Source organism: Clarias gariepinus, chromosome 3, assembly GCF_024256425.1.
Source record: "Clarias gariepinus isolate MV-2021 ecotype Netherlands chromosome 3, CGAR_prim_01v2, whole genome shotgun sequence".
NCBI classification, from domain to species: domain Eukaryota; kingdom Metazoa; phylum Chordata; class Actinopteri; order Siluriformes; family Clariidae; genus Clarias; species Clarias gariepinus.
Window position 1 is genome coordinate 33,672,665 of NC_071102.1, and position 22,703 is coordinate 33,695,367.

Genomic DNA, 22,703 nt, shown 5'->3' on the forward strand with positions numbered 1-22,703 from the left:
CATCTTCAGCTCTGTTACCTCCAACTCTGCCTCCTGTCCTGTCTAAGAAGAACGTAATCAACCAGGACTTTTGACGCTAATGCAATTACAATGCAGGCATTTAATAGTTCTTGGATACTATTAAGGTAGAAAGTTTTCAAAGTACGCTGGAGACATGATCGGACTACATGCTTCACGTCTGAAACGCTGGCCTCCTGTGATGGCCCAAACGTATGGACATTAAAGGACAGTCTTCTTTAAAACGTTTGCGCAGTTTGTAATGTTTTACTGCGACTATGAGCCTGTCCTGTGCTTAGAGTCTTTGTAACTGTCAATCGCTTTTACACCTTTATTCATGAAAACTTATCAAGTCCTGATTTGACTTGAATGCCTTATATTTTGCAATTATATACAGCTTCACCAAATCACATTCTTTCATTCATTTTATTTAATAGCACAGGGTTTTGTTGTTCACTTAGTTGTTTCTGATTATATCATTCACACCACAAAATTGAAGTCAGTAAGTTCATATTTAAGAGACGGAGATAAGGAGATTAAGCACATTGGCACTGCCTTACCTTCCCAGCCCTCTTAAAATTAACCCTGCAAAACACAAATGGGGGACACAGGCCCACGTCCTTTTCTAAACACTCTAAATACTTTTGCCTTGTGTATACATATTAAAATGCTAAGAAACATGTTTTTGACAGCATATGCAATGTCTCTAACAGATCGAGATGCAAGAAATGTGTGATCTTCAGAAAACCTTGACAGTCCATTTCAGCATGAAGTAGAGATATCCTAATCTGTATGCTTTAAACCAATCTTGTTGATGAGCAGCATCTTTTTGTCATGCTGTCTTATAGATATATATGGACTTAAATTTTGTGCAAAAAGTATTCCTTTTATAAAACCCCAAGCAAAATATTACATACATCAATTAAGATGTTTAAGGTAATGAAAATTATATTTAACCTTTTTTAAATACCCATCAATAAGGTGATGCTGTTGAAAGACCATTCTACTGTCGCTCCTTGGTCAAACTTAAACTAGTATACAGTACTTTTAAAGTGTAACGAAAATGTCCCAAACACTGCAGCAATTTCAGTAAATAATAGCTGGCTATATTTTTGTATTTTATTAAATATAGAATTTTTTTTTTATTTTTTATTTTTATATAGGTCCACAAACCTTTAATACAAAGCTACTTCCACCTGCCTGCTTTGCTCTGTTTCCCCATGTTAGTTCAGACAACAAAAGACACACACTGGCTAGAAAATGCACAATAAAAGAATGAGATATTTATTAAATATAATCTTAAAACTCTTTCTTGGAGTCATACAGATCAGAAGGATGGAACGAAGCTGTCCAGAGACGGCATTAAAGGGTTACAGAACTGCTCACTGATCGATGAATGTTACAAACATGCAGTACAAGTCCAGGTTTTTAAAGCAACATTTGACAGATCCTTCAACTGAATCATGATACGATCCAGCTTTATAGCCTGCGGCCCTCACACAGGCATTTATTCAACTGAGACGACCAAGCTTTCAGATTTTCTTATCGTGTCTTATCCTGAAGCCTGGTGTTAAACCTGGCAGAAACTAATTAGTTTATTCAAAAAACACAAGTTCTTCTTGTAGAAGTTGCACATACTATACAGGACCGGTCCTATTAACTTTAACTTAATTTAATCTCCAAAAGCTGACTGTTGCAACGATTATTAGCTAGGATCACAAAGTCCATATATTTTCAAATTGGACTCGGATTCCTGTTCTGAATGCTACTTTGGAATGTAAAGTTTTGTGACAAAATGTCTGTAAGATGGGTGAGAGGCAGCACTTAGACACCATATTTATAACAATAAGCACCAGAGTGAACTCTAATCTAGGATCAGCTCTGGCTCTTGGATGCAATCCTGGATCAGGCACTCGTTCTCTGACTTGTTAAAGCCATTTCTCGAATGTAATTAAAATCATGTTAATTTGGCCAGGGTGGAGACATCGTAAAGATGGACTAAACACATGCAGATCGACTTTAGAAAAATATGACAGGGTCACATATTATTCAATGTTCTTTTTTTATATATACACATAATCTGTCAATATTTAAGGATATGAACTACTAGCTAACAGGGGTTTCGTAAGGAGAAAGGCATTGAAGGAACAAGGAACCATTTCACTCCCTCTGCTTTACATGGAAAGAAGTACACAGAGAGAGAGCGCGAGTGAGCGAGAAAGAGAGAATATCAGGATACCAGCAGCGAACAGCATCTCATTTCTGACGTTTTTATCAATAGATGTAATATGACCATAATTTATCAATAGATTGATGTAGAGACTGTGTAGAGTTACAAAAGGAAAAGGGGAAAGACAGATGGCTGACTGTAGTGTGGTGGTTCAGGTGAGAATAGAGTTTTAGTCAAAAGAAATGAGCTGAGCCTCTGCGCTGCCTGCAGGGGGCTGCTGGGGCTGCTGTGCCTGCTGCTGAGGACCTCCAGGGGGCGCCAACTGTACACATATACATGAGAAAAAACAAAACACAGAACAAAATGTAAATTAAAAGCCAAGTTGCCAAAAAATAATAATACATTTACAAATAAGTTAAAAGAAAATCTAAAATGATACACAGCATGGTTTGTATTAAAACAGAATTAAATGAAGCTATAAATGGATAAAAGTATGACATTATTGCATTATTTGTATATTTCTGTACATCTTATAATAGTAAAGGAATGAAAGGACAGTATACAATTAGCTAGAACTTCTTTGTAAAGGCCATGCTTTTCAAGGCAGAACATGTTTCTACTGTATTGTTGGGTTTTATTTATTACATAAAAAAAAAAAAAGATGCTTGAAAAGTCTAAAACTGTTAAATGCACTTGACAGGTAACACACTTATGCCCTCACCTGCTGGTACATGGGTTGTTGACCAGGCATGTACTGCTGCTGAGGGGGCATGTTGTGGTCCTGTCCAGGAAGTGCGGATATCATGTTCTATAAGAACGAGAGCAAATTCATTTACGTATCCGGGAGAGCGCTATAGATCTGAATGAGAACATTAAATGTGCTGTGTGAGAATCCTGACCTGCATGCTGTACGGCTGGTAGCCCATGTAGGCCATTCCGTTGGTCTGGGCAGGCTGGGACATCGGGGGCAAGCTCGGGGCTTGTGATGCCATGTTCTGCTGCACAAGAAAAAGCATCACCTTTTTTTTTTTTTTTTTTTAACACAAGCAGTTCAAACCCAAGTCATCATGGTCATGTTCAGTGCAATGCTAGTGGGTGATTCCATCTCAAATCAACCAGTGGGTTCCACCACATGATCGCAGATTTTGCTGATTTTTTCACCAATTGTTGGTATTGGCATGAAAATAAAAAACCCCAATTTTTTCTCTCTTGTGGTTATGGAGATATTTCTGAAAAAACATTTTTTCCAACCCCCAAAACCCAAGGTCTGCATGTATATATGTTACTCAAAAAAATAGGGGTTACTTCACATCACCTCATCTTAAAAATAAATAAAAACCAGGGTTGTGTTATGCCCCGTTTAATAGAAATCATCAAAAATGAATTGCCAGGTTTTGCAACATTTTATGATTTGACACACAGAAATGTACTGCAATATCTGTAGAATACTTAATGCATACTCATAAAATCTGCTCCTTTCAAAGTGAAAGTTACCTTAAATTCTTCTGTAATGCATATCTAGTCAAAGACTGATAATGACGGTATTCATCTCTCTACACTGAAAGGACTAGTCACAGTTTTTGTTTCATCACCCTGGGTATCTGATTCTGAAAAAAACAAAGCCCACAAAAATGAGTTCATGGAATAAGACCAAAAAGGTACATGTTACACGTACATGTAGGAGACCTGTCAAGTTGCAGTGACACAAATAATATCGACTAGGAAAGGCATGCACTTTGTTGCTACCAAAGTCATCTTGATAGGAAATGCCTCCACAAATTTCTAAATTTTTTTCATTTTTGTACTGGCTGGCTGCACCATCTAAAAAGTAATGCACATGATTTAAATTTGGTAGAAGAACTTTCAGTGGATTTATGAGAACCTTAATAAACTTGTAAACAACAATAGCATTGTGTTCCCTTTCATTACTGACAACACAAAAACTTTTGCAACGTAGTAAACCATCGTTTTTACTACCATCCCTATAGTAAACCACGAAGGGATGCAGAATCACGTGGGATGTATCCCAATGAAAACTTTAAACAGCATCCTGACAAATGGAAAATAACATTCGGCAAAATCCATTAGGATAACAGCCTCCTCTCCAATGGGAAGTTTCCCTTTCAGTTCTTTTAAATAAGCAGCTTGGGCCTTGGCTGTATAGTGATGAGCTGTGCAGGAGTCACATTTTTCACAAAGTCCCATAATGAAATGGCTTTCATGATTCCACTGCTTGAACTGAACAGTGTCATCTGGGTCCAAATCAGCATTTTCAAATATACCATCAAGATTAGGGCTGGGCCATATTATACCTTTCACGGTAATACCGGTACAATGTTAGGCAATGATAAGAAAACGAAATCGCGATTGAATATGGGTAAAACGCGCATGCGCAGTGCCTTTGTTTACATACGTTTATGGCGGAAAAAGCATGGCGGCGGCGGAGAATGAGAAGGGCGAAAGCAGATCGTTGAATGAAACAGATGAACCAGAATTGGTTTGTAAAAATGGTGCAACTTCAGTAGTGTGGAACTGGTTTGGTTTTCGCCCGTCAGATACCCAACAAAGAATTTTTTGTAGAACATAACATGCAAGCGGGTCGTCGTGGCGAAGGGAGGAAACACCACAAACCTATTTCATCATTTAAAGCAGAAGCACTTGTTGGAGTACAACAAAGCTGTTAAAGCACGTGAAAAACTTCCATGAGCCGTAGCATAATTTATCCATGTTTTTTGTTTGCTTGTTTTGTTTTTACTCAAGAGTTTTAAGTTTTAATATTTGACCTATTTATTTGCCACACTGCAGTTTTATGTTGCAAAGCAACTCTTTAAGTTTTGTGTATATTATAAATGGTTATGCTCAGGATATGTCAGCCCATTTCCACTGGAAATGCCTTTTGGTTAAATTGTCAGCAAGGAATTTGCATTTGCACTGTTAAAATTTTATATAGCTTTAATGCACATACAAACAGCTGCTTGTTAATTGAAAATAAGTTGATGGGGTTTTTTTGCACTAATAAAGTTTTGGAATTGTAAAGTATTTTGTCTCGTGTCAATCATATCGTCAATTATATCGTTATCGCAAATGTTCACTATGTAAATACATCTGCTGATGCATCTGGACACATCTTCAGTGATATTCCTGGAATCATTGGGTGTTTCGGGTCTTTCAACATCATACACCCTCAACCAGGTGACCCAGCCAGGGTTGATCAGACCCTAGCTTGTGTCCAGATGGCTAACTAGCTACCATGACTCCATGGTTGGCCTCTCTTAAGCCACAGCCATCTTGAGGCCCTCTCTGCCGCTTCGATGGTACTGCGGATAGCTCTTCTCTTTCGCTCTCCAATGATGCCTAAACTACTTAGAGCTCGGGCTAAGGAACGGGCCGCAAAACCTCTGCATCCTACCTCCACTGGAAGGCACCTTGCTCTCCACCCAGCCTGCTGACAGTCACTGACCAGTCCCGCGTACCTGGATAGCTTCCTTTCAAAGGCTTCCTCCAAGCGGTCTTCCCATGGGACTGTAAGCTCCAACAGCACAGCTTGCTTAGTAGCCTCAGACACAAGTACAATGTCTGGTCGAAGGGTGGTAACAGCAATGTGGCTGGGGAACTTCAGCTGTCGTTCAAGGTCCACCAAAAGCTGCCAATCCCTAGCTGAGGTCAGGATCCCTACTGGAGTTCTTTTGACTGAGGTTACCTGCTCCCCAGCTCTAACAAAGGCGATTGTTTTCTTGGAGGGACGAAACTGCTTCGCCCACACCAGTCCCGTGCTGATAACTTCAGCGATGGTCTTCAGGACTTGATCATGTCTCCACCGGTATCGCCCTTCTCCAAGTGCCGTGCTGCAGCAGCTGAGTATGTGCTCTAAGGTGCCTCTCTTGGAACACAAAGGGCATGCTGGTGTTTCTGCAATGCCCCATGTGTGTAGATTAGATGGACTTGGAAGCACATCATACACTGCCTGAATAAGAAATTTAATGCGGTGCGGCTCGGCTTTCCAGATCTCAGTCCAGGTCACTTTCCTCTCAACCGCATTCTCCCATCTTGTCCAAGCCCCCTGTAGCCTCATTTCTACAGCCTTGCAGGATCTCATCTCCTCCACTGCTGCTCTTACCTCCTCTTGAACAAGACGCCGCCTACCCTTCCCTCTGGTGTTTATTTGGGAAGTTAGAAAGGATCCTAAGCCAGCTCTGCCTTTTGAGACCGCTCCCACCAGGCTCCTCTGCCGTAGCCTTGCCTCAGCCTCCTGGACTGCCTCCTCTGCCCTCCACTTCCTGCCTGTCCTCACTTGGATCCCAGCCTTAGCCACCTTTGGATTACTAGAGTCCCTGTACTGCAACACTTCTCTAGCCTTCGTTACCTTAAATTCCTCTTCCAAGGATTTGAAGGGCAGCTGCAGTATGTTGTTATGCCCATAAAGTGCGATGCTGCTCAGGCTCTTTGGCAACCCAAGCCATTTCCGCAGGTGGTTGCTGACTTTCCTCTCTAGGATCTCAACAGTAGAAATTGGAACAGCATAGATGAGGAGGGGCCACAGGATTCTGGGAAGGATGCCATGCTGGTAGACCCAGGCTTTAAACTTTCCAGGTAGACCAGACTTGTCCACAGATTTCAGCCAGCCATCCAACTCAGCACAAGTTGACTGGATAGATGATGAGTCTTTCAGAGAGCTGTCAAAAACCTTGCCCAAGCTCTTGACTGGCTTCTCTGAGATTGTTGGTATGGCTATACCTTTGATGTAAAACCGGAACTTGTCGTCCACCTTGCCTTTCTTCAGCACCATAGACCTTGATTTGGAAGGTTTGAAATGCATCCGGGCCCATTCCATTAGCTTCTCAAGTCCCTTTAGAATCCATCGGCAGCCTGGCACCGATTCTGTCGTGACTGTTAGGTCATCCATGAACGCCCTGATGGATGGCTGCCGTTGTCCAGAATTCATTCGGGGCCCTCTGCACTCTGACTCAGCGGACTTGGTCAGCATATTCATGGCCAGGGAGAACAGCATCACAGAGATAGTGCAACCTGTGATGATACCTATCTCCACCTTATGCCAAACTGATGTGGTTGTTCCTGAAGAGACCCTCATTCTGAAATTGTTGTAGTAATCAGCTATGAGGTCTCTGCACCTATTTGGAACATGATGTTTTATCAGAGTGAGCTGGACTAACTTGTGTGGAATGGAGCCGAACGCATTTGCCAGGTCAAGCCATAACACTGACAGGTTGCCTTTGTTCTCTCTGGCCTCCCGAATTAGCTGTGACACCACACCAGTATGCTCCACACAGCCAGGCATACCCGATATGCCACCCTTCTGCACTGATGTATCAATATATTTGTTCTTTGTAAGGTAGGTGCACAGCCTCTTGGAAATGGTACTAAAGAAGATCTTTGCCTCCACACACAGCAAGGAAATAATGCGGAACTGATCTAAATGGGTGGAGTTTTCCTCCTTTGGAATCCACACCCCTTCTGCCACTCGCCATTGATCTGGGATCTTTCCCTTCCTCCAGAAGACTCGCAAAATTTTCCACAGACGCTGTAGGAGTTTGGGACAGTACTTGTACACTTTGTATGAAGTGCCACTAGGTCCCGGAGCAGAACTTGCCCTTGCTTTGTGAACAACCTCTCCGACTTTCTTTAGCTGCAAATCTGATGTGTTAAACTGCACCTCTGGTTCTGGTGAATCTATGAGAGTGTTGCATGCTCTCTACAGGACTCACTGTACATCTATGTGAGGTGATGGTTGATTTCTTCCTGAGAAGAGGCAAGTTTTCAGCCGCGCTTCTGCCCCAGCAGCTCTTTAGTAAACTTGAAAGGGTTGGCAATAAAGCTTGCTCGTCTGCGTGCCCTCTCGCGGTGTCGCCTCCTGTGCCACTCTGCCCGGCGGAGAACCCTAATCTTCTTCCGGAGGATACACATTAACTGGGCAAGTCCAATGCGTCCCTCCTCTCCTGCCTCCTTATACTGGGACTTCAGAGCTTTCATCTCCTTCCTGATGTCATGTATCTTCGCTGCTCTCTGATTTTTTTATGTAAGAAGTCCCGGAGCTTCGCTTCTCCTCCTCACCAAACCGTTCAGCTGCAATGCTGACAATAATGGTAGTCATAACTTGAAGTTTCCGGTCAGCCTCTCCTTTTGTTGTTATCTCCAGCATTTGGAGGTTCCGGGCACTGTGGGGTGACTCCGGGCCAGGCTCCTCCTGCGTCTCACCAGGTTGAGCACCTGTGCGTTGTGTTGCTCCTGCTCCCAACAAACACTTCATCTTTGTTTGGTGGATTTTTAAGCCATGGATGTTTTTGCAGACTTTACCACATGTACACTGTTTGCTCATTGTCGTTTGTCCGTTGCCTGTGTCTGTTACCAATGTGTCCATCAGTTTGGGATGCTCATCCTCCCCCCCTCTCGGGCACCCCTGGGGGTATTTTCCTAATAAATTCGTAGTAGCTAGATTGGTGTCCTCCTCTCGGTGGACACAGAATGGGTTGCCAGCCCACTCTGCCCCGGTTGCTGTCTCTCCAAGCTGTCACTGTCTCTCCAGTAGTCGTTATCGCAAATGTTCAAATATATATCGTGATAAATATTTTTGGCCATATTGCCCTTCCCTAATTAAGATAATCAGATAGTTTTGATTTGGGGGGGCACTGCTCACACCTGTGCAACATATAGTCACGAGAATCCAAAGAACAGACAAGCTTTGCCATTAAGTCTTTGTAATCAGATTGTGAAGACAACAAACTACATTGGAAAGATTCATTAAATTAATTAACATAAATGAAACACACTCACCTGCTTTTGTTTTTCTGCACTTAATTAGTACCAAGAAAAAGATGCAATCATCCTCAAGTTCCTTGAGTGCGAGGTCACTTATGGAGTTGGTTAAAGATGATTCAACTTTCTGATCAGTATGAACCTGAATGGTTCAGTTACAGGATGCAGTTTGACAGTGATACATGTATCTTACATGTACCACCATAAAATGACACATTTACTGGTATATAAGGCCTATATAAAAACATTTGCAAAACCTGGACAATTCATTTTTGATGATTTCTATAAAACAGGGCATAACACACCCCTGGTTTTTATTTATTTTGAGGATGAGGTGATGTGAAGTAACCCCTATTTTTGAGTGACATATATACATGCAGACCTTGGGTTCTGGGGGTTCGAAAAGGGGTACCCCCCAAAAATGTTTTTTCAGAAATATCTCCATAACCACAGGAGATAGCCAAATTCTAATTACGGAATCTGAATCTACATGAAAAATTACATAAATATACCCAGTTTCATCTCTATGTGATATATAGCAAGTGAGTTATCTAGGAAAAGAGGATTTTTAAAAGGGGCGTGGCACGTCTCGTAGCGCGTCGAGGCCAAAAATCAGGATGGCTGCCATTTTTTAACGAGCGGGAGTTGGGACAAAAAAATTGGGGGGTTTTATTTTCATGCCAATACCACCAATTGGTGAAAAAATAAATCAGCAAATGACCTTCAAGATTTCAAGTAATACCAAAAGTACTCCTGCAGTCCTTACCTGGTAGCCCTGTGTGGGAGTGGGCTGGTAGTTGGTGTATGGAGGGCTGGTGTTCGGGGGTGGTGCCTGACCAGGGGCAGCAGGTTGTCCACCGGTCCCTGCGGTCTGATACATGTATGCGTTCACCATGTTGGGATCTACATGAAATGGAACACAATCTGCATCATTAGTTTTTCTAAAACCATAAATCTGTTCAAGTCTAAAAAGAAATGAAATTTATGAGGGTATAAGACTAAAGGAATACTTCAAACACAACCCGCTTCAATCGTTTCAGAATTAAGTGCATGAGGCTCACCTGTAGCCGACACCGGCATGGCCTGGTAGGGTCCTCCTCCGGGCTGCCCAGGTTGGTTCATGTAGACCCCATGCATGGGAGAGCCCTCCACTGAGCCAGCAGGGCTGAATGTGCCAGGGAAACTGGGGGGACCAGCAGGTGGATACACGACCCCGCCTGCCACGTTAGGTGGCAATGACTGCATCTGAAGCACAAAGAACATCAACAACCCATTGTGCAGTACAGCAAAATATCAATCAGTATAAAAACACAGGGGAGACCTGCTGTAAATGGCAGGAAGAAAGTAGACTGAACCTGCGCATAAGGGAGGGAAAAAGCAGGCATCTGAGCACGCATCTGGATGGTATGTTTTTGCTGCTCCAGACGCAGCTGCCTCTCCTTCTCCTGCTCCTGCAGACGCTGAATAGCCAGCTGTCTCTGCATCTCCAGATACTCCTGCAACCGATAATGAACATGACTGATTGACCATCACCTCCGAGCCGTGAGCAAAATATGGAGTATACATGTGTGCTAATAAATATTAGGAATGTCACAAAGAAAAGTTTACAATAAATATTTTCAGCCTCTTGATAATGCTTGTTGATATGCCCAGTCTCTCAAGTTTATCTGAAACAAATCACATGGCGCTTACCTGTTTCTTCTGCCTCATGATCTCGAGTTTCTGGGCAAGCTGGATCTGCCGCTGTCTCTCAGCCTCCTCAGCGGCACGGCGCAGTTTCTCGCGGTGCTCGTCCCTTAGAGCGTTCAATGCGGCGCGTGCATCCCGAACCTGCGCCAGCTTATCCTGCAGTCCTTCATAGTACACTAAAGGAAAAGAGAGAAGCAAATGTCACCAAGTACTTTATATAAAATAAGCAATTTGTTTAGTTATTCCTACTTGTTAAATAAAATCAGAACCCTGAAGATTGCAGTTCAGGGTTTCAAAAATAAATGCTTGGATCCTATTTTAGGAATCTTAGCTAGATTTGTTTTTTTAAACAGCGGAGCCCACGTAGAAAAAGAGAAGAAGAAAAAAAAAAAAGTGGTAGTTTGACTGTGTTGACTCACGTCTCTTCTCGTCGAGCTGGTTGAGGAGCTCCAGCAGCTGCGGGTGCATGTTGTTGATGGACTGGAAGAGGGAGAGCACGGCGCTGTCGTTGGTAATACTGCGCCCGCGCATGTGGTTGCTCTTCATGCGGTTTAAAAAGGTTGTGACTGCGTTCTGTAGAGCCTTGAGGAACTGCTCGTGGTTCTCCTCCGATTCGCCGTTCTGGTACTGCTGCTGTAGGGGCACACCGTACATGTAATTTGCATTACAGTCATGTTACATAGAGTAATAACAAAACATCCATGATCTGTAAAGTGAGAAAAGGCTTATACTTGACATACCTCCACTATGTTGATGGGCTGAACAGGAGCATGGCTTTCCACTGGCTGGCTGACTGGCATTGGTTCAGCCAATGGCACCGGAGCAGGAGCAGAAGGGGTGGGACTCTTGCGCACCTCCTCCTGCTTTTTCTCCCAGTAAGTCCTATTCAGATAACGAGCCAGCTGAAAAAAATGTATGTATAAAAGATTAGAAACATCACAAAAAAAAAAAAAAGACAAAAAAAAAAAAAGACATGTGCTGCATATGTTAAAGCTGAAACGCTAATTCATGAGGATCGAAGTAACTTGCCTCAGGGTCAACATCTTCAGCTGAAGGAGCAGAAGAGTTCTAAAAAGACAGAGAGCGAGAACAGACAAGAAAATTCTCATCTCTCATATGCATCTAAAAAACATATTTTGCGAATTCCTGGACCATCAAGTCCCTTACCACAGGAGAGGAGTACAGAGTGCTGACGGGTGGTGCGGAGGAGGTCACTGGAGTCGGGTCAGCTTTGGGGTACACAGGGTACGAGCTCTTCTGCCTCTGTGTGCACAAGAATTAGAAGATAAAAATAAATAAATAAATATATATATATATATACACATATATACATACACTGAACAAAAATATAAACGCAACACTTTTGTTTTTGCTCCCATTTTTAATGGGATGAACTCAAAGATCTGAAACGTTTTCTACATAAACAAAATAACCATATCTCTCAAATATTGTTCACAAATCTGTCAAAATCCGTTACGATGAAGAACTGGAGTCAAGTCAAGACCCCAATGAGGACGACGAGCATGCAGATAAGCTTCCCTGAGACTGTTTCTGACAGTTTGTGCAGAAATTCTTTGGTTATGTAATCCGGTTGTTTCAGCAGCTGTCCGAGTGGCTGGTCTCGATCATGGAGGTGAACATGCTGAATGTGGAGGTCCTAGGCTGGTGTGGTTACACGTCGTTTGCGGTTGTGAGGCCGGTTGGATGTACTGCCATATTCTCTGAAACACCTTTGGAGACAGCTTATGGTAGAGAAATGAACATTCAATTCACAAGCAACAGCTCTGGTGGACATTCCTGCTGTCAGCATGCCAATTGCACGCTCCCTCAAAACTTGCGACATCTGTGGCATTGTGCTGTGTGATTCAACTGAACCTTTCAAAGTGGCCTTTTACAGGTGGCCAGTCTAAGGCACACCTGTGCAATAATCATGCTGTCTAATCAGCATGTTGATATGGCACACCTGTGAGGTGAGATTAATTATTAAGGAGAAGTGCTCACTATCACAGATTTTGACAGATTTGTGAACAATATTTGAAAGATATGGTTATTTTGTGTATGTAGAAAATGTTTCAGATCTTTGAGTTCATCTCATAAAAAATGGGAGCAAAAACAAAAGTGTTGCGTTTATATTTTTGTTCAGTATATATATATATATATATAAAAATAAAAAAAAGGGGGATAGAGCATATACGGCATAACAGCTAGCATGATACTTAATTCGGTTTTCCCCTCCCCCATATTTAAAAGCTAGTCACACCATTCTCTCCTTCTCCTCAGCTTCACTTTGGGAGAGCGCAATAGCCAGCTGCAGCTCCTCTTCCTCCTGCAGCGCTGCCTCGTCTCTCTTAGGGGGCATCTGGAAAATTAGAGCGGACAAATAAACTCGGAGCATCCATAAATAAACTGGAGTAAGGATGGAAAGTATAAAAAAAAATAATAAAAACTCAAGCAAAGCAAGTAATAAAATTTATTATTTTTTTAAAAATATAATTAATTTAAAAAAATTAACAATGAGCACATTCCTAATAGGCATGTTCCTAGGTGTAGTAGTTTAAATTATGTCCAATTGTAAGGAATGCAGTCTGCTCGATGTGAATGCCATCATGAAAAAGTGCTATCATTTCACCAACAGGCAAATCAAACAAATGAGCTTTGTGTAGGGCATGAAAGAGAGGTACGACATGAATGGAAATATTCCAAATTTAGCAATACTAAACTATTTGACTTTCAAGCTACAGCCAAGACAATTGATCTTAAATTAATAACTAGCCTGGTTTGCTTTTTAACTCTATGAATAATCGGTAGGAGTGACAATAGTGTTGCCATGGTTACAGCATGCATGTACGTTGCATGCGACACTTTTTCATTAAATCAGTGTTCAAATAAGATTGCCTACCTGAGACTGCTGAGCCAGAGGGCTGGTCAGGTACTCAGGTGGCAGATCAGATTGTCCACTGCTGCTGCTGCTGCTGCTGCTGCTCTTCCCTTCAGCTTTCCTGGAAGGGGGAGAGAGGGAGGGGTGGCTGGTGAGGAGAAGGGATCAGGAGACAAACACAAACCAGTAAATCTCAAAATAAACACAACACTTTCAACACATGACTTTACAGGGGACAAAAAAAAATAAAAAACATGAAATGTACAAGTGTGTACAACTAAAGATTTTTAGCCTTATAAGTAGAACTGGAAAAGACGACAAGTGTGAGACTTACTTATTGAGGTGCTCAAAGCAGGGCTCACACACTCGCACTTCTTTCTCAATGCCGAACTTGGGGATAGTGGAGTATTTGGAGGAGCACTTGCCACAGAAGATCTGTCCACACGCCCTGCAATGATGCTGAGGAAGGAGAAACACCACACGTCAGCAAACACCCACACTACTTACAGTGGGGGAAATAAGTATTTGATCCCCTACAGATTTTCTAAGTTCGCCCACGTACAAGGTTTATGGTAAAGGATTGAGACAGAATTTCAACCAAAAATCCAGAAAAAGCACATGATGCAAATGTTATGAATTAAGTTGCATTTCAATGAGGGAAATAAGTATTTGATCCCCAAGCAAAACATGACTTAGTACTTGGTAGAGAAACTCTTGCTGGAAAGCACAGTGGGAAGATGTTTCTTGTAGTTGTTTACCAGATTTGCACACATCTTGGGATGCATTTTGATCCACTATTCTTTACAGATTTTCTCTAAATGTTTAAGGTTTCTTGCCTGTTGCTTGGCAACTCAAAGTTATAGCTCTCTCCAAGAATTTTCTATTGGATTAAGGTCTGAAGACTGGCTAGACCACTCCATGACATTAAATGTGCTTATTCTTGAGCCACTCCTTAGTCGCCTTGGCAGTATGTTCGGGGTCATTTTCATGCTGGAAGACCCATCCACAACCCATCTTCAGGAGGTTCTCATCCAAAATTTTACCACACATGGCCTCATCCATTAGTCCCTCAGTGCAGCCAAGTCAATCTGTACCTTTAGCAGAGAAACAGCCCCAAAGCATAATGTTTCCACCTCCGTGCTTGACTGGAGGGACTGTGGTGTTCTCAGTGTCATAGTCAGCATTTTTCTTACTCCGAAAACAGCAAGTCGAGTTGATGACAAAGAGCTCAATTTTGGTCTCATCTAACCACAACAGTTTATCCCAATCTTTCTCTGTTCATTGGCAAACCTCAGACTGGTCTGTACATGTGTATTCTTGAGAAGGGAAAGCCTTGCTGCGCTGAAGGATTTCAATCCATGCAGGCGTATTGTGTTACCTATGGTTTGTTTGGTGACTGTGCTCCGAACTGCCTTGAGATCATTCACAAGCTCCTCCCGTGTAGTCATGGGCTGGTCCCTCATTTTTTTCATGATTATTCTTACTCCATAAGGTGAAATCTTGTATATATGGCCATTAATGGTTACTTTGTATTTATTCCATTTGTAAATAATCGCTCCAGCAGTTGTCTCTGTCTCACCAAGCTTCTAGCTGATGGTCTTTTAGCCCATTCCAGCCTTGTGCAGGTCTTAAATCTTGTTCCTGACTTGTTTTGACAGCTCTTTGGTCTTGCCGATGGTGGTGAGGTTTGAATGGAACATAGAGATTTTGTGGACAGGTGGCTTTTATACAAATACCACATTGTTGTTAGGAGCATCTTTTTAAATTAATAGGTGTACCACAAGAGCACATAACCAGTCCGTGAGAGGCAGAATTATTGTTGGTTGGTAGGGGATCAAATACTTATTTCCTGGGATTTTTGGTTGATATTCTGTCTCAATCCTTTACCATAAATCTATAATAAACATTATAGGCCCTTAATTTCTTCGTAAGTGGGCAAACTTATCAAATCTGTAGGGGATCAAATACTTATTTCCCCCACTGTACTTACTTATCAGGTTCCTCATAGTTATGCAAATGAGACCTGTCCTGTTATTAGCAGTTATGAGTACTTGTTAGTAACGCCTACACGGGGAAACCAGAGAACCTGTAGGAAACCCAGCAAGCACAGGGAGAACGTACAAACTACAGATGCAAACCAAAGATGAAATTTAATTCCCCCCCAAATAAGCTCGTTAGCCTACAGTAATAATGTGCAAGTACACTTGAATTAAATTAGTTTTATTGTAAATAAATGTGTCCTTTGTAGAACCCATGATGCTATTGTGTCATTTTCTATGTAATGTATATAGCAAATTGGATTTTGTTTGGATTTGAAACTGAAGATAATGGATTTATAAGAAATGTCATGACACATTTCAGCTTGTTTATTGGACAAATAAGCTTCATATGTTTTGACAGCTAGCCTAAAGCCTAAAAAGGAAAATGCTTTGCTATTCATTTGGTAAAGCAATCCTTCACAGACACTTTACACTAGAGAGAATGACTTCATCAACACAACAAGCTATCCACATTTACCTTCCGGGTCATTACTCCGAACTGAACTCTGCATCTGTGGCACTCTTCGGCGTCCACCCAATCAGGAGCCTGTAAAAAAACAAAAAACGTTAATATAAATTTGCACATCACACACCGTCAATTCATGGTAATTTCTAGAAGGATGGCTCACCCTCTCTGCAGCAAACATGGCATCGCTCTCTTTAAACTCCGGGAACACATGACCTGATAAAGAGAGCAGAGATAAAATCAGATGTGCTGCTTTAATTTCAATTATAAATCCCTGGTATTTGAGGAAGCTGAGGTATAGCTTTGTACCTTCCACCTTCATGATCTGATAAGTATCTTGGATCACTTTGTACTTGGGCTCGTTGCGGAAGGCGTGAGCCCAGGCCTGGATCAGGTACAGGATCTTGTTCCTGACATTCGGCTCGGTTTGTTTCTGAGGACAGGAGAGAAACAGGCTATTAGAGAAACAGGCTGTTAAGGATATTCAGTTATCCAGCTCATACTGCCTGATGTGCCAACCCTATCATACTAAGCCAAGTTCCCACAATGTCTGCAGAAAATTGAATGACCACAGTAAGAACTGTGTAGTAAGGTCTACCTTGATGTGGAACTGGCAGACATTTTTTTGGACATGTTAAAGAAAAAAAAAAGAAAAAAACGGATGTGGTTGAAGAAAAATGCAGAAATAACTTAATAAAAGTGTAGTAACAATGGAATTGACCAGTTAATAGCATAAATGACACCTTTTAGAGACTTCACTGGCGTACTACAAGTATTTTACTGGCAGGAAATGTACCTGTTCGAGTTATCATAAAGATGTCACTGCATTGTTCATATGCCATTAAAGTTCTCCCAATCCCCTTTTTAGACTTGTGCTATGGTCATGGAAGGTTCATGCCACTTGTAGAAGACCATATTACCATATTCTCTTCATATTACGTTCTTCTGGTGCCTACCACGATTATGGTACACATACAGCAGGTTATCAGCGAATTAAGTATAAATAAAATACTGGATCCAATTCATAGTGCGTCACAAGATTTATTCTGACACCAGATGCTATGACAACATAGTAAGCACGTGATAAGCGTCTGTTGTGATCTGACCAGACAGAACCAGGTTTGAACTCATCTGACCTGGTGAGCTCATGGTGATGTGAGAAAATTAGTTAGGAAATTAGTGACTTGAGAACTTGAAAGACATGGCTAGGAAGTAGTATACTTGATAAATCTGTATGAACTTTTTCAGTTTGACCCCACTCCCACAGCGGTCTTCGTTGAAGTGTGACGGGAGCCTAAATATTTAGTTTGACCTGTTTGTATATTTAATTCAGTGCTTAGGGACATGTGAGATGCATTCCTAGAGATATGCGACATGTGAGATGCGTCGGTTTTCTCCACAAGAAAACTTTCACTTCATTTAATAGACATGAAAAAGAGACATGCATGCATAGCAATCAAAGAAATCAAGTATCCAAGTATGGAAGTAATAGCACTTGATTTTTATTCATAAAGCATTTCTTTGTTTATTTCTCCTTGGTGTAGATATCCTGATTGCTATCCATAATGCACAGTTCACTTTCTTTACAAACCTCACATTTCGGTCATAATGAAAATGCACTAAGGTTTATATAGAAGACCAAAAAAACAGGGCAACAGACCACAGTGTGATATGTCAAAACCCAACAAGAGTGCAGCATATTGAGGCATTTGGACTTGTACAGTGCAGTCTCAATCCACCATTTTAATTAAACTCTAAACACAATAACAGCACATGCACGTCACCTACATTTAACACTATGCAACATTAAAAAAAAAAAAAACTTTTACAGTTCCAGTCTTTCTCCACTCTGATCGACACAGAAACAGATATTTAACACATTACCTTTCAGGTCATGTTTCACCAGCATTCAGTTTTGGACAATACACAATGCTACAGTGTATTTCTCATCCTGACACTTGCTGGAACTCCCCTGAGCTTTAAGAGCTGAGAGGACATGTGACATGACGACACAACCAGGAAGTGGAGTGCAGCATGACTCATCAGGCGGAGCAACAGCCCCATGAACACACAACATATAAGCAATAACAAGATCATGACATTACCTAATGCCACAACAGTGGTGAAGTTTTTCCTAGATCTCAAAGCACTCAGGAACACGTATCATTATTTAGTAACAGTTAGAATTCAGCCCATGCATTTACCACATTCAGCAACGAGGGTAAGGCGAGGGGGGGTTGGCGGGATAAATACAGTATTCCTTGCTACATGCTGTACATGATACAGGTTTCTGATTGCTGTTCTGATTGTCTGATTATCTATATGGTATAGTTTTATGTCAGGAGACGTTTGTTGAAGGAGTCTCCGTTGCCAGTGCAGTTGACTGATTTCTCAGTAACTACCTTAAAAACATCAAGAGAAGAGGGGAGAGAACGACTGGCAGTAATGGCTATAACAAATGACAAGCAGAGTTTCTGTTGTACACATTCCAGAATTGTAAAAAAAAAAAAAAAAGGTAATACACCTCTGACCACTTACTCACCTTCTATACCGCTTTATCCTGTATTCGAGGGGGGCCTGGAGCCTATCCTATCGCAGGGCACACACATACATTCACACACTCAGTCACGCTCTACGGGCAATTTGGGAACAACAAACAACCTAACCTACATGTCTTTGGACTGTGGGAGGAAACCGGAGTACCCGGAGGAAACCCACCAAGCACGGGGAGAACATGCAAACTCCATGCACACAGACGGGAATCAAGACTGGCCGGAAATCGAACCCGGACCCTGGAGGTGCAAGGCGACTGTGCTAACCACTACACCACCGTGCCGCCACCTCTGACCAATCAGAATCAAAAATTTAACAGCACTTTGGCATAAAGATAAATCCTGTTCTATACTGCAAACTTAGCTTTAAACTAGCGGGATGCTGAGAAGAGAGATCTATAGGTGGCAGTGATGCAACTTAACAGAACTCCAACTAAAGGTGGTACTGAGAGGAACCATGTCAAGAAGAGTGTGTGTAGGAATACCGGATAAAGCAGACGAAGAGACATAAAACAAGTCAAGACAAGATCAGGAAGCCTGCATCAGACATTTAGGAAAGCTATGCTGGAAAATCGGCTTTAAGAGGGCGTGAAGATTAAAAAGAATGAGACCTACAGTTGGTGGCAATGTAACCAACTCGATTCCAACCACCGGTTAACAACAAATAAGACGACAACGACCTGTTCTGCACTTGCGAGGCACCCGGGCAACCCTACAGCAGCCATTCCCAAACTTACCATGCTTACATAACTGACTGCATTCAACTTGAGAAAAGAAACATCTTTTTGCAAAAACCTTTGAGTAACCATAGCAACCACCCAACTTGAGGTTACATCCGTTTTTATTATCCGCATCCAAACTCTTTACTTGTCTTAGGGAATTAAAGAGGAAAACAATTGTATCCTTCAAGTGTAATAAAACTCTACCTTGAACAGTTCCTTGAGTTCCTCCATGGTTTGCTTACTCGCCACTTCATCATGAATCGTCTGGCCACAGTTCTTCACCACTGACTCCAAAACCTAATTTGAAGAAAAGTCAGAACCATAAGAGCATTTCCTGATCACGTTCTAAGATTCTGCGTTCTATGATAAACGTGGCAGCTCCTACCTCGAGGGCATAGAGAGTCACATGTGGATTTTTGTCATTGAGCTTCTTCTTGATGGCAGCAATTGCATATTTCGCCCTGAGATTGATGAAAACAATGTTTTTATATCTCTGACATTAATATTTACAAGAGCCACATGGTGCTGGCATGAAGAGGACTTACTGCGCATCTCCTTGGCGGATGAGATCGCAGATCTGCAGGATGGATTCCCAGTCTGTCTCCAACAGGAGCTGACTGGTGGCTTTGTCTGTAAAACATGATGGATTATATCTAAACACGTGTCATCACATATCTGCCCTGTGAATACAACTTTCTTGTATTTTAGCTTTTACTGTAATTATCTAACACTACAGCATCAATTCTAAATTCCTACTAGTTCACTTTTGAAATGACTTAAATACCGAGGGTTCAAGTTCACACAAGTGACTTCAGTGCAAAACATAAAATCAACATCTACTAAAGGTTTTACTCTGATTCTCAGCAGGTCGGTGCATACAAAGGAAAGACTCAAATAAAGACAGACTGAGGGGAGAGAAAGACTGGGGGAATATGCATGATGCTATTTTTATTCAGTATAATTTGTTTATGATCTGTGTATATTACTTATGAATTTAATTTGCCTTGAAAACTTTAATACAATCATGCCAATAAAGCACAAACAAAGAGAGAGAGAGAGAGAGAGAGAGAGAGAGAGTGCAAAAAAACAATTCAGATATAGAAAGACTATGGAGGAGAGAGATGGAGAGAAAGCTTAAGGTCAAACACAACTAGGTACAAACTACAATCAGACACTGGTGGAATGCGTGTGTTTGTCTCCACTACAAATATAGAATCTAAGAATCTACAAAATACACCATAGAGCTGCTTTCCAGAACTGTTTTACTCAAGTGTGTTCTCTTATAGACCAAGAAACAATGTCCAATGCCTTAACCAATTAATCAACACAAAAGACAAATCAATTGTGAATAAAATTCAACTCAGGCAGGTTGATGAGATACATAAGGAATAAAACACTCAGTGTAGCGCGCTTAGAGATAAATAATCAACTTTAGCTCTGCAACAGTAACTCCATCACACCGTTAGCCAAAATACTAACAACAACAATTAGTCTAATCTGCATGTCTTTGGACTGTCGTCGGAAACCCACAAAGCACAGGGACTACTCCCCAAACACACACTGGGAAACCCGAAACTAGAGGTGCAAAGCCACTGTGCAGCCATGTTTCTTCTTAAAATATGTTTTTTCGTTAAACACTAATCATGGGATTTGTCTTTATATTAGTTAATAATTTTCCTATAACCGCACAACCCTTAGTGTTTTATAACTATATACCCAACATCAAAGGTGTTTTACTAATGAGTCTTTATCATAACAAACTAGGGAGCTTTAGTGCAATCATAATAAATATGTTGTATGAAAACACACACAAACCTCATTAACACTCAATGACAAGTAACATTATGGAAAATCGTGATAGGCCTCATGACAACTCCATTCATCATCCAGGAAGAGAAGAAAGAGTTTAATCATAACTGTTATATTTATATCGACAACTGTGAGCTTTTCATTTCCTTTAATCATCTGTCCTCGTGATCAGGACACAAAAACAAGGCCAGATCACTGTGCTCTAGGGACTGACTGGGATGAAATGCTGGCTAATGATCTGCGTCTTTAATCGCAAAATTCTCCATTTTCGTTAACTCAATTTAATGTTTACCTTCAAGTGTTGATGTGTAACATTTATAACTGCGTCTACATTTAAACATAACCAGCCATGTAGAATACCAATGCGTACCAGGCTAGCATTGTAAACGTTAGATAACTAGCATGCTAATACGACAATCTTAAACTGATTTACCAATTTGAAAATAAACCAGACCAAAGATTTAGCTCCATATTAATGGCGTTTTAACTTTTATAACGTTAATAATTCAAGTCACAAATTACCACTCAATAAGTAAATCGTTTGCTGCTGAAACCAATTATTTTTATTCCCCATCCATTTTAAGGCAATCCTGTGTTCTGTGTTCTGATTGGTTAGGGAAATAGACTTCACACACGTTTATTGGCTACGGGGTCTCAAACTACGCGTCAAGATGAAGCACTGACTAATCCGGGGTAAAAAGGCGGGACGTGTTGAAAACAAAACGGGTGGCGAACCAATAACTCACCCGTTAACTTGGACCACGGCCCCGCTAGCTAGCTAGCTAGCTAACAGAACAGGGCCTTTTTTCAAAAACACGGCTTGGCTATATTACAGTTTACCGCCAGAGGTTATTATAGATAACAAATAAATATAACATACCCAACAGCCTCTCAAACGTTCCTGCACCTTTTCCCATGGCTAAGTTCTTGTACAGGACACTTGATGACTAGACGCTTCTGTGTTTCGGTCAACCAAACCTATATTAGTCACCTGGGTTAAGATCACGTGACTTCCGATTGTGTCGTCACTAGGTCAGTTGTTCAATGATAATTGATTTAAAGTGAAAGATTTCAAGCATTTAGGGAATAAACGTTTAGAATTGTAAAAATTATTTACATAAATAGTTAAAATGCTATAAAATGATTTTGACAGTAATTTGCCAGAAAAATCTAATAAGTAATAGACATTATGTTGTGGCCATGACTTAATAGGGCGTGGGAATGAGATACTATGCTGTAGCCATGACTTACTAAGGTGTGGGAATGAGATACTATGTTGTAGCCATGACGTACTAAGGTGTGGGAATGAGATACTATGTTGTAGCCATGACTTACTAAGGTGTGGGAATGAGATACTATGTTGTAGCCATGATGTACTAAGGTGTGGGAATGAGATGCTATGTTGTATCCATGACTTACAAAGGTGTGGGAATGAGATGCTATGTTGTAGCCATGACTTACTAAGGTGTGGGAATGAGATACTATGCTGTAGCCATGACTTACTAAGGTGTGGGAATGAGATGCTATGTTGTAGCCATGACTTACTAAGGTGTGGGAATGAGATGCTATGTTGTATCCATGACTTACTAAGGTGTGGGAATGAGATACTA

At 41.3% G+C, this 22,703-nt stretch overlaps 1 protein-coding gene across 7 annotated transcripts; it reads right to left on the reverse strand.

Moving 5' to 3' along the window:
• Positions 1-1,258: 1,258 nt before the first annotated feature.
• Positions 1,259-22,086, reverse strand: hgs (hepatocyte growth factor-regulated tyrosine kinase substrate). Of its 7 annotated transcripts, none has more exons than XM_053491823.1 (21): positions 21,974-22,086; positions 19,830-19,914; positions 19,670-19,745; positions 19,489-19,581; positions 16,320-16,443; positions 16,174-16,226; positions 16,023-16,091; positions 13,840-13,964; positions 13,527-13,626; positions 12,888-12,986; positions 11,795-11,890; positions 11,657-11,695; positions 11,368-11,529; positions 11,047-11,257; positions 10,631-10,803; positions 10,294-10,434; positions 10,000-10,183; positions 9,705-9,841; positions 3,067-3,162; positions 2,889-2,975; positions 1,259-2,489 (listed from the first exon to the last, which is right to left on the reverse strand). In XM_053491823.1, the coding sequence occupies exons 1-21, from the start codon at positions 22,008-22,010 to the stop codon at positions 2,397-2,399; spliced, it is 2,280 nt and encodes a 759-aa protein (XP_053347798.1). In that variant the 5' UTR covers positions 22,011-22,086; the 3' UTR covers positions 1,259-2,396. The 7 variants fall into 7 exon arrangements, with proteins under 7 accessions (XP_053347798.1, XP_053347797.1, XP_053347796.1 ...); XM_053491822.1 differs by having other exon boundaries at positions 11,047-11,260; XM_053491821.1 differs by having other exon boundaries at positions 3,067-3,165; positions 11,047-11,260.
• Between the last annotated feature and the right edge of the window lie 617 nt (positions 22,087-22,703).

What these genes read in the sequence shown, in the direction of transcription:
- hgs (XM_053491817.1), bottom strand. Translation starts at nt 22,010, where the DNA reads ATGGGAAAAGGTGCAGGAACGTTTGAGAGGCTGTTGG. An exon ending in CTCTGGCTCAGCAGTCTCAG is followed by an intron (nt 12,987 to 13,526) that starts GTAGGCAATCTT and finishes CTAATTTTCCAG; the next exon opens with ATGCCCCCTAAGAGAGACGA. An exon ending in TTTCCCTCCCTTATGCGCAG is followed by an intron (nt 10,184 to 10,293) that starts GTTCAGTCTACT and finishes TTTGTGCTTCAG; the next exon opens with ATGCAGTCATTGCCACCTAA.